This window comes from Mycteria americana, chromosome 1 (assembly GCF_035582795.1).
Source record: "Mycteria americana isolate JAX WOST 10 ecotype Jacksonville Zoo and Gardens chromosome 1, USCA_MyAme_1.0, whole genome shotgun sequence".
Taxonomy (NCBI): domain Eukaryota; kingdom Metazoa; phylum Chordata; class Aves; order Ciconiiformes; family Ciconiidae; genus Mycteria; species Mycteria americana.
In genome coordinates, this window is record NC_134365.1 from 210,771,556 (window position 1) to 210,783,693 (window position 12,138).

At 42.4% G+C, this 12,138-nt stretch overlaps 1 protein-coding gene across 1 annotated transcript in view; it reads right to left on the bottom strand.

Annotated features, from left to right (window-relative positions):
• Positions 1-883: 883 nt before the first annotated feature.
• PANX1 (pannexin 1) overlaps positions 884-12,138 on the bottom strand; it is a 28,493-nt gene continuing 17,238 nt past the window's right edge. Inside the window, exons 3-5 of the mRNA XM_075491107.1 lie at positions 8,446-8,669; positions 6,761-7,431; positions 884-4,204 (exon numbers count right to left, since the gene is read on the bottom strand). Coding sequence (XP_075347222.1) covers positions 4,125-4,204; positions 6,761-7,431; positions 8,446-8,669 — 975 coding nt within the window. The 3' untranslated portion in view covers positions 884-4,124. The remainder of the gene's footprint in view (positions 4,205-6,760; positions 7,432-8,445; positions 8,670-12,138) is intronic.

The following is a 12,138-nucleotide window of genomic DNA, read 5'->3' on the forward strand; positions in this document are numbered from 1 at the left end:
TGCCTGTGGAGTTTGATGTAAGTTGGGCAGGAAAGCAATCACATCACTGAAAGTTCAAGAGTTGTACACAATGTGAGTTGAGAGCAGTTAGCGTGGGATAAAGCATCTGCACAAGACTTCTCCAATCCTTTCCTTAGTCCCTTCCCACCATTTTGGGCTACGCAGCCAGCTTACGTAGTCACCAAAAAGGGCCAGTTCAATATTTCTGAGCAGGTATTAAGATGCTGCATTCACTTCCTTGGGACAGACGCACAAAGCTCGATAGAGGAGTTAGAGGCTGGTGCTCCAGCTCAGTATCCTCCCGTGCCCACACGGCCCAGCCTCCCTGCACTCCCCCGCGCATCTCCATGCTTCTGCTGGTGCCCCCATCCACACCCAGCCCGTGGGCAAGGTGGTGGTGCTGAGCTACACCACTCCTGGCTTCACAGCTGTCCCTTCTACAGCGGGTGGCTGTGCGTGGCTTCGATGCCATTTTCCCTTCAGGCGCTCTAAAAATCAAACCGGTACCCAGCATCACAAAATCAGCTTACATTTCTTAATGGGAACTTGGTGAAGAAGAATAATGAACAATGAGCTTCCTGTGGCATGTGCACACCGCTGAGGAAGTCTAGGTGATACAACTATGATAAGGTTAGATAACTAATTAGTCCATAGGGCACAACAGTATAATTTTGATTATTCATAGCAGCAACACGACACTCATTATTGAAAAATAAAGATTTACACCAAGTGGCTTCCTTCTTACAAAGTTTTAACTCATCCAGACAGAAGCCACCACAGACAGCAGACAATGGTGGTGGTGGAGGTGGGGGTTAAATCCCTCTTACCACCTCCATCTTCAGAAAACCACTCATGACCTGATTTCTATCTGCATGTTCACAAAGTGCAGCCAGGACATCCTTTGCTCATTAAATGGGGGTCTAGGCTTGGGCCCGAAATTTGTCATCAAAACTCCTACTAAAATACCGCCCACTGCTCCCAGTAAGAGAAACAAAACACAGACCTAAAATATACTCTTTATTCTGAAAGTGACTGACAGCATCCAGAGGAGGAAAAGCAGCGGGGTACAGCTGCTTTTAGAGACACACCATCTTCTACTGGAATAAACATTTTTTACTCTCTCTCTGTGTAATGCAGCTTATAGCACAAGTTTTAAATCTCACAAGGTAGCTAAGAGCCATTGAACGGTGTTATAAGGCAAAGAGCTAGTTGTGGCTCTCCTGCATTTGGAGGACTATTAATACCCAAGTCATGGAGAGAAGGCTCAGACAAAGGATGGCACAGACCAAACCTGAATCTCAACATTGCCGTTTTACTTTCTGGGGTATTTTAAAAAAAGACAGATGGATGTAGGTGTTTTCTAGAAAGAGTGCAGTGATGAAGAGGCTGAAGGCGGACTCTTTTCCTTAAGACCTAAATTAGAATTTAGCCCATCTTTTGAAAACAGCAAAATACAGCAGGAGCAGTGCCACTAAAATAGAGTAGAACTGAGCTGGGCAGTTCCAGAAACACATCTTAAAACAGCAAGATACTGCTGAAAAGCTCAAAGGGGCTGAGACTGTGGCCAATTTTTAGATAGTAACTCATACAATAGATAGGCTATTTATCATGTGCTGATGTTTTCTCAACAGTTTTTAAAGGTTAAATAGATTTTGAACCAATTCATGTTGCTCTGACAATTTTATGAGAACAAAAATTAAAACAACACAATTATAACTACTGTTCAAAAAGGTTGCTCAGGGTTTAGCATCAGGCCACACATATTGCACCACGGCTTTTCAGATGGCGACATGCAACCATTCCTGGAACCTTCAGTCACTTACACTGCTGTAGTTCATAAAATTGTTTTTATTTAAATAACCAAGAAGAACTGATACATATTTTATTGAGCACTTTAGAAGACAACGAGAGATTCACTGCAGCAAGTCATTTTTAAATACAAAAGGGGAATTAGTAAAAAGTTCGGTTTGTATCCAACATGAAACATGAACATGTTGCTTTCAGGAGCTTCGAGTTTTAAAGACTGAGAACTCTACTTACATCAAACAGCTCAAACACATCCACATCACAAAATCTTAGTATTGCACTATAGCTCCTTGTTCAAAACACACAATGCACAATATGCATCTGCATTACCCACATATAAAGGACCATCAGCAACACATCAGCACAGCCAGACAGAAACAATCTAGAAAAGGTCAGAGGGGTTGTAGGTTTGCTGGGAGAAGTATGGCAGGAAAATTGAGCAGTCTGGACCACCAGTATCCAACACAAGCTCTGTTTCTTGCTGGTAATGCAACAGACATTAGGACTGTCCTATGCAGAGGTAGCATAATACTATAGCTTTAGAGACTTCCTTTTAAATAAGGCTTGTCTTAGCTGAAAGCCATATAGTAACTGAAGAGTTCTTGTAATACTAGCCCAAAGTAGAATATGGCAGCACTTTGGGATCCATTTGTTTAACAACAGCTGCCAAATTCAAGGAGGTGCACCATCTCTTTGAAAGCTGCTGCAGCACATAAACAGTTCTGTGCAAAGATGGTAACACCAGTTACTTCTTCTTCCCCCTCATCCTCTGCCATATGGAGAACGCTAGCAGTTGCGAACGCAACAGCAGGTGACATAGATTAACGGGGAAATGGAAGTCCTACCTAGCTCTAAAAGAGGTCCTACTTTGTCTAAAAAGACAACTTGGAAGAGGCAACAGGCAAAACATTTCAGTTACATGGATGAAATGGAAAAACAACGGAGCATGTAACATTTGTGAAAGATACACACTGCCACTGTGGTGCTTAAACCCCCGCCCACCTCACCTTGTGTCTAGAAGTCAAGACAAGGGTCATTTTAATGTTCATTGAAGGTAGAGGTCCTGGGCAGGGGGGATGACATTAAAGCTGAATGCTACTCTCCCAAAACAGTCCAATAACAAACCAGGACAGTTTTCCAATTTACAAATGCTCCCCCTTCTTTTGTCTGTTCCAATCCACTTCAGCACCTTATGTTTAATTAAAATTAAGTCACAGGGTGTGTGGGGAGAACAGCCTTCCGTCGTATTTACATCTACCTCGCTTTGGCTGTCGGGTGCTTGGCTCTGCTGAGGCACTCAGGTGCTACTGTATACAAGTAAGACTGTCTTCTCAAGTGGGGTTTGGAAAACAGCACAACTAATATTGCATTTGATACTACAAGCATGTTGAAACAAATTCCACACATACAGAGATTACAAAACAACTTCTACAAACCATTACAAAAACTTCACTGATCTTCAGTCCAAACTCCAAGGTGGATTTGTTAGTCACTAAGACCAAAACAACTGAGAAATAGAAATTAAACTACCATTTAGCTTACATATCATTACATTTTGTAAAAAAGAGTGTTAAGACATTATTAATTTATGAATACATAGAAAATTCAAAATTCCTAACATTTACAGTACCCTTATACTAAGCCTGTTTGTAGTTTCTTTTCCATCAGTGCCAAGTAATTAATCCCAGACATCAATGTTGAGGTGGCTAACCAAGACATCTCAGGCTGAACAGTGCAACCTCTATTTTTCCTGTGAAGACACAGCCAATATCAGTGGCCAGCCACCACCTGGTACAGATTAACCAGAGTCATTTAAAAAAATCAGTCATCCTCCCCCCCACCCCGATCCTCTTCCCAGGGCAGAGAGCCCCAAGATGCCTCCCTTAAACCCCAGAACCGAGATGGCCGCTCCCAGCGGAGTGACACTTCAGAACGCAACGCGGCCATCTCTTTTCGTTACCGACAGGGTTACGTTTCCCATCCCTGTACAGTATAGTGCTCTTTCCTGCTGCCAGCTTCCATTGCATTCAATGCATGTCACTTGTTACTCATAACAGATATTTTTGTTCTTCTTGTTCCTTGTGTGGTTTTGTTTCTTTTTTTAAAATAAATAATGAAAGTCTACAACATGCTTTCTCAGGTACATGATGGCTGATTGTTATACAACAAGTAGTCCGTAAACCAGTTTGGCCTCTGAGGAATTGTCAGGCTATTGAGACGGTTGCATTCAAAGAGCAGCACCTTGGGTTGAGCACAGCGAAGGCAGAGGAGAAGCCCCGCTGCGGTACGAAGCTCCTGCCTGCTGCGGCGGGGAACCATCAGCACGAAGAATCTATAAGTCTTTGGCGAAGTTTTTTATCTTCTCTTGGACTCGCGCTTGCATCATTGTCTGTCAAAACTAAAGAGAAAGTAAACCTTTAGAAGTGAAAGGGCCATCAAACCACTCAACACATTCTCGTTTACAAAGGAACGGCCACCAAGACGGTGGTGCAAGGCTGGCTGTCCTGCGCTGTGCTGGAGCTGCCCCGTGCAGTCTGGATGCGGCACCCAGCGGCTGGATGCCCTGCCTTTACGGTCCAGAGTCAGCACCTACCACTGGTTTGTTAACACGGTTACTAATTAAAACATGCTGATGCCACCAGTGACAGAAGAAAAGACGACAAGCCATGGGTGAAGCTTTGCTGACAGGCGGTGAAGTCTGCAGCTGCAGCCAGGCAGGAGAAGGCTGCACCAGCCGGAGCTGGTCATGGAACGGCAGCTTCTTTCTGCAATGCATTTTAACAGAGCTTCAGGAACGAGTTTGTTCTGCTCTGGAGGAAAACAAGTCTTTGAAGTGTTTTTGTGAGCTGAAAATAGTCTCAAAAATTCTGCTTTCAGATAAAAATGAATCAGATTTTCTATTAGCTTTTTCAGCTCCTTGACCAGAGACCTCCACCTTGGGCTCTTAAATTCTCCTACCAAATCCCACCCACCTGTCATTTCAAAAAGGGGCACATTTAAGAGGAAAACTATTTTCTGTCAGAATTACTCCAAACTGCTGTACTAGAGCTGGCTGCCAGAAGTACTACTTCTAGTTTGACAATAATTCTGCTTGCTTGTTCTGAATTCCCCTGTTGTATAAATTGGCTTCTCCAAACTTCAGCCTACCAGAACTTCTTGACCAAAGTACAGAGGAACAGTTACCCTCTGGGTGCTCCTGCTTGTTTTTATTAAGCACAGGCCATAGCTTTCTGAAGAGAAAGTAGATGTAATTGTTTTCCTGCCTTTGAAACAATTCTTTAACTTGCCCTCAGCATTGTGCTCACCTACTCAGGTCAGCTGCTGAACGTTTTAAAGCATCTTCACTTCCATGAGTGAAGGACTTCATGAAGAGGCAGCCCACAGAGTCTGAACTACTTCATCCAGGGGATGTAGGCACGGGTGTCCTACTGCTTCTGTGGGGACAGCTACGACAGCAGCCATGCTTACACCAAATGGGAAGAAAGCTTTTCCATCCCTTTATGCCTCTCCCTGGATATTTGGCTTCTCTAATTCTGCACTTGAGGAATTGGAATCACATTTAAGGTATACCACATTTTTTAACACAGAATCTAAGACTACATCTCGTATAACAGCGATTACTCAGAGCCGATCATGTCTGGGAACTGGTGGGAATATTCAGAGAACAGCTGCACCAACCCAGATCGACCCAGACTATTTTGGCAAAAATCACTTTACAGTCAACCCTCCTTTCTCTCAGTGTAAGAAGGAACAGGAGCACGTTCACCGGCCCCAGTCCCACTTCCCTTCTTTTGTCATTTTCTGTTCCTCCACCAGCAGCATTTCTGAGCATCAGACTTATTTTTACATTCATCTAATATTTCTGCCTGTCGTGGTTTAAACCCGGTCAGCAACTAAGCACCACACAGCCGCTCGCTCACCCTCCCCCCAGCCCTGGTGGGATGGGGGAGAGAATTGGGAAAAAAAGTAAAACCTGTGGGTTGAGATTAAGACAGTTTAATAGGACAGCAGAGGAAGATAAAATAATAATAATAATAAAAAATAATAAAAGAATGCGCAAAACAAGTGATGCACAATGCAATTGCTCACCACTCGCTGACTGATCCCCATCCCATCCCTGAGCAGCGATCGCTGTCCCCCAGCCAACACCCCCAGTTTCTATACGGAGCATGAGGCCATATGGTATGGAATAGCCCTTGGGCCAGTTGGGGTCAGCTGTCCTGGCTGTGCCCCCTCCCAGCTTTTGTGCACCTGGCAGAGCAGGGGAAGCTGAAAAGGCCTTGACTTAGTACAAGCACTACTTAGCAACAACTAAAATATCAGTGTGTTATCAACATTATTCTCATCCTAAATCCAAAACACAGCACTATACCAGCTACTGGGAAGAAAATTAACTCTGTCCCAGCTGAAACCAGGACACTGTCAAAGCCTGAATGAAAAGCAGAAGCAGCAGTTACTACTCTTTTGAGCTAGTCTCTGAAAAACAAATGTCCTGAAATCACCAGCTTTCTCACTGGAGCTTCTTCAAGCGCAGCCTACTGTAGACCAATCTAGTGCTCTTCTACTGTGCAGGTGGTCTTAAGGAGTTCAAGTTCAGACAGCTGAAGCCTCTTACTGCTAGAGCAGAGATGTCAGCAAGGACCACCAACTTAACAGACGCTTCAGCGTCTAGCCTGTCCCACTGACTTGCAACACCACAATCTTCTGGCACGTGTGTGAAGTTATAGCAGTTACACTGCAGACAACATAGCAAGGTCTAAGGAGGTCCATTTTCTTGTAGAATATATTAAAATGCTTTTGGTAGGAATGCACATCTAGATGAAGCCTGCTTTGTTTTGCATTAAGTTTTGGTTTAATGGATTCCTTCTCTCTCTCTACTAGCAGGTTTGGATGTGATGTTTTTGTGGTGTTTTTCTTTGATTTTTCTTTTTAAAGAAAGAGCAGGTCACCTTACCTTGTAGCTCTGTTGCATTATTTTCCAGCTCTTCTGTAGTCGTTTCTTCAGGCTTCTGCAACGCAGCTGTCCCTGGCTTCCCATCCACAGTATCTGTCTTAATAGTACCAAGGTTTACCAAAAGTTGCATGACATCAAACTTCTCAGAAACTGCAATGTTCTCCAGCACTTTGAGGCATTTAAATGATTTAAGTTCACTCACGTTTTCATCAAGAAAGAGGAGGTAAAGGCTTAAGTCATCAAAACACTTTGACTTGAGTTTCAGAACATCAAAAGTTGGCAGGATTTCATACACTTTGAGAATACCTGAATTCCACCTCCACGGAACAAACATTGCATACACTACCAGTGGCATCACTAGAAGATAGACTAGCAGGTTAATATAGCTGAGTACCTTGAAGACACCAACAGCAATAAGCTTGCACTGAACCACTTCTGGAACAGTTGTGTCATTCTTTAAGATCCCAGTTTTGATAGCGCAGAGAAACTCATCACTCAAAGAAGAGAGGCTAATGTAGTAGCCCAGGTAGAGGCATGCAATGAAAATAATTACTAGAGTGAGTAAACGGCAGATAATGTATTTAATTATTAGGCATTTGGAATTCTTCTTCGTCTTCAGGTACTGCTCCACAATTGGGTACTTAAAGTGGCTTTCAGATATTTCCCACAAACTAAAAGAGAGAGAGAGAAAAAAACCAAATCACATAGATCAGATGCTGCAGTACTCACCCACCTCAAATTTCAAAGAAACCTAGTACTCTAAAATAGACACAAGATTGGATTCGCTCTTACTGGGGTAAATCAAGGGTAGTTTTATTGACGTCAATAGAAAAACAACAGAATAGCAGATGAATGAAGAATATTGACACTCTAATATAGAAAAGCCGCTTAAGAGACAAAAGAGCTCAAACACTGAAAAATGGGAAAAAGTTATTGCCCTCGCAGCAAAAAAGTATTTTTGTTCTTTTCCAATACAAAATAGGTATAGTAAACAAATCCATGAGGAAAAGCAGACTTCCCAAGCATTTGTTCAGTAATAGCACACTGGAAGGCTTTTTACTTGTCAAGACCTAACTCCACATTTTAAAGAACAGACCTAAGTCCCCATTGCATTGCTTGTACCCCCACATTGCAAGGAGAAATAGTTACCCTGACCTAGGATGAAGCAGAAACTGGATCTGGTTAGAACAGTGCACCAATTTGATAAGAGAGGGGGCTTTTGCTTTTGGTGTTTGGTTTTTATTGTTTGGGTTTTTTTTTCTTTAAAAACAAGATTTGCAGACCTAGATCTGAAAGGACAGGAGATGACAAGTAACAGAGTTTGCTCATGGCATGCAAGCAACTGTCAAGAACATTGAGAACTGAAGACTGCAGCCATCCCCATTTTCTTATGCTGTGGTGGGTAAAACTAATTAACACCTACTAAAACTAAAGAAATCAGGACATCTCAGGTAATTAGTAATCTGAAGAGCTCATCAAATGTTTTCTTCAAAAAAAGAAAGTTGTAAGTTCCAGCTCCAAGTGCCCACAGTAATGATTTCAGATGTCTTCTTTTTTTTAACCAAATTTAAAGTGTGTCAGGTCAACATTCAAACCTTTGCAACAAATTTCTAAAAGAGTGCAGGTGTCACATCTGTTAAGAGCTTAAGGAAAAGAGCAAAGAAAGCCAAGCCCCAGCATCTTACCTCTGTGTCAAGTTCTCATTAACAGCTGGAACCAAGTCAGTAGGGTCCCTGGGGTCCCCGCTGCGGACGCTATTAGCAGCTTTGATTGCCCTGTTATAGGCTTTGTCAAGTTCTTCCATAATAAATTTCAGGTCTGAAGAAAGGTGAGGTGCTGCAGTGAAGCGCCAGAACAAACATGGTAGATACAGCAGGATAGCGACGAGCAGAAGGATGTATGGGAAGAACTGAAGGGAGAAAAAATTCAGATTAGGCTCTACCTGTATATAAAGTGTCAGCCAGTCACCATCATTCCCTATAAGTCTATTCAATTCCCTATAATTTTATTTAAATGCTTTTAGTAAAACCCACTTCTGTGGTTATTGGGGATATGTAGGGAAGCAAATTCTCTTTTCAGACAGCTCCAGTAACTTTGCTACTGCTTAGAGCTTTGCAAAAAAAAAAAAAAAAAAAAAAAAAAAAAAAAAAGGCAGAATAAAGTTACCACAATCCCAATAACATTTTCATTGCATATTCAGAACTGCACTGCTGGAGCTGAAATTGAGAGAGGCAGCATTAACCTGGGGAACAACAAATAGCAAAGGCAACCAAAGCAGCTGTCAGAGAGGCTGACTGGAAGAAGAGGATAGCGTCACGTAACTCTCCCTCCCAAATGTGTTACCGCTGTTCATAGCAACTTAAATGCTCCAAACACCGGCAAAAGCTCTCCTGCTCTCCATTAGCTGTCAGGAGGTTAATGAATAGACCATTTATAGCGCTGCATCTGCCTGCAAAGGCACACGTCTGTTCAGAGTGCCTGACATACAGAGATTGTAAAGGATGTAACTATGGTCATAATATTTAAGGGTATTTAAGTATTTTCAGGTAACTCCTACATGGAAACCAGCACCTGGTATCAGAATGGTCTGGTGTTAATGCAGCACTGGGAAGTCAGTCCTTACACAGTCCCCATTGCTTAAGGAAAGGGCTGAAGCAGGTATAAAATACAACAGCTTGAAGTCCTTCTGTCTTTCTTCTAGTCATCAGTGAGTAGGAGTTTTTCACCATGAGATTTAATCTCTAATTCCCTCCAGCTGCGGAAAGAAGGCATTTTCTATCTACTGTGACATTATATTCAAGGCGTACATTCATACATAACATTACCCTTACAGAGACATGATGCAAGATCTAGTTAGACAAGGAGTTAGTTAACAAAATGTACTGCAAATTTGGCTAATCTCGAATTCATTACATTCAACTTTTGATAGTGAGCACACTTAACTCAAATCCAGCAACAGTTCCTATGGAATTTTAAATTAGTTGTGGTGAACAAATTTGAAACAGATTTAAGGCATCTTAAACATTACAGCCATGCACACATGCACATTCATTGAAAAAGCCAACAGAGAATTTTAGAGGAAACTTGGACTGAAGTCATTAATCAGTGCAAGTGGAACAGCTCCACTTACATTTGTAGATATTTAACAAGATGAGAATCTGGACCTACTATTAACGCGTTAACTTGCGTTTGCATTAATCAAGAGACATTCAAGTTTTGTATGCACAAAATAAATAATTTGATGTTATTGAATATTTTGTGCAGGAAAGCTGCTTCTAATATCACCTACCATTAAAGCAAAATCCTATGTTATTAATAATACGAGGAATGCATATGGCATATTAGCACATAAACCCCGACTTCTTAAAGGAGCTGCATCAGCAACTGGAGACTGTAATACAAACCATCATTCTGGATGTGCATGTTCTCTACATAGGAGTCACATCAGAAGTTTGTGCACTAAATACCACAGAAAACAGAGAATGCTGTATTTAAAGGTCAGCTTTCCCTTCCAAACCTTCTTATAAAATTAATACTTTAACCATTTCTGTTCAGTAGTGACACAATTGAGCTTGGCCAAAATTGCTACTTCAGTCTCTAGATAAGTCCTCAAGAAAGAAAACTTCAAGAAAGGCTCACCTTTAAAACTGAAATAGAAATCCTGCAGGGATGGGCTAACCAGTAACAAGATTGTTTCAGAAACCTGGTTAACAAAGCAGAGTTGACTGTAATTATAACGTACATCCCACTAGAGGTAGCTCTTCCTCACCAGCAAGGAACCAGCATCAACCCCGTACTGCTATATCATAGCTGTAGCCTGTCCCATCTCCACTGCAGGGGACTGACTTCACAAGCCAGAGGGATCCAGGGGATTCCTTCTGATCTCCTGGAACTGCTGGGGACTGCTAATCTGCCCAGTACTTCCACTGAATCCATACTACCTTCTGCACCACTAAACCACGCTCACCAAATGGTTTGTCTGTAGCCACCATCAGGAATTTCTTCCCTCCAGAACTCTTACCTACGCCAGCAGCCAAGACAGCCTTTGGGTATGGGTGCTGCTCTTCTTTTTGAACTGCTAACTGCTTTTGGCTAAACTGAGCAAGCTCATTCTCTCAAAACCATGTCCTTAGTGGCTGTCATCTCCCAGCTCTCGGCTCTACTTGCTGCACCCTTGACATGATCTTTCCCCTACCCCCAGCAGCCTGTAGAAACTGTGCAGAACTCTGCCCTCACTACCTCCTCTCTTCCCTCTTCCTACACAGCAGATAGCCTCAGATCATCTGGTTTTTTTTCCAGATCTATCCTTTCCAATTGAGATGTAAAGCTCTGGCATATCCAATGTATTTTTGTAGACATCTTGTCAACTCAAACCCAACAGCTCAAGAATCTGCCCTTCATATTTACCTCTGTGGACAATGCCATTGGGTCTCTCAGGTCAAAGTTCTGGATGCCTTGCTCTACCCAAAACTTTATGGTTTCATGGCCAGTCTCCTTCAGTCCTCTGAATTCCGTATTATGTAGAAATAGAAATTATCTATCTACAAACACAGCTTAAACTTATCTAAGCTCCTCTAAGCTCCTGCAACACCTTTTCCATAGGCCTTAACAAATGCCAGCTTGTATAAGATTGCTGCAAAGCCTGTTTGACTTCACTTACTTCTGTGTCATACACTTCTTAGCACCCTTCCACTGGTGCCAGGCGGGGAAAGAAACAGCAAAGAAACATCTGATCTAGTAAGGAACAGCCAAAGCTTCTTACGTTGGTTTATACCACTTGGCTTTACTACTCCCTCATTTGAAATTTTACAGGTGTCAGAGGATTTATGAATTCCCTTTCTGATCCTCAAAACTGGAAACGCCACCAGCAGTATCCAATTAATCCCTGAGATCTAGAAGCATCACACCGGTGGGGCAAAGGCACATTTGCCACGTGTTTGCTGGGCTTCCCCTCACCAGGCTCTCATCACTCCCAAAGCTGTAGCTTATGGCAGCATGAGAAAACACTATGCAGCTCTTTTCTGAATGGTCTCAAAACCAGAGCAGCAGCGTGACCATTAGTCCAGCTCTTTTTGTTTGGAAACAAAAGCCTGTATTTGTCAGCCCTTCCACAGCACTTGACACACAACTCCATCCTTCTCGGATTCTGGCTTTTTTAAAAATGAGAGATACGCTTGTTCTATTTGTTAACAGTAGGCTTAGATAACTAGCGAATTGTTTTGAATCATTAAAATTTAAGGCCTTGAACCAACAGGCAGAAGTGAAAATGCAAAGTCATCGGGCATGAGTCCTAGGTTTCAGAGCAACAGATTCGGATTATCCAGCTCATCTGACTACATTTTACAACCACACATAATGACTTCCCATTTTAAGAAGAG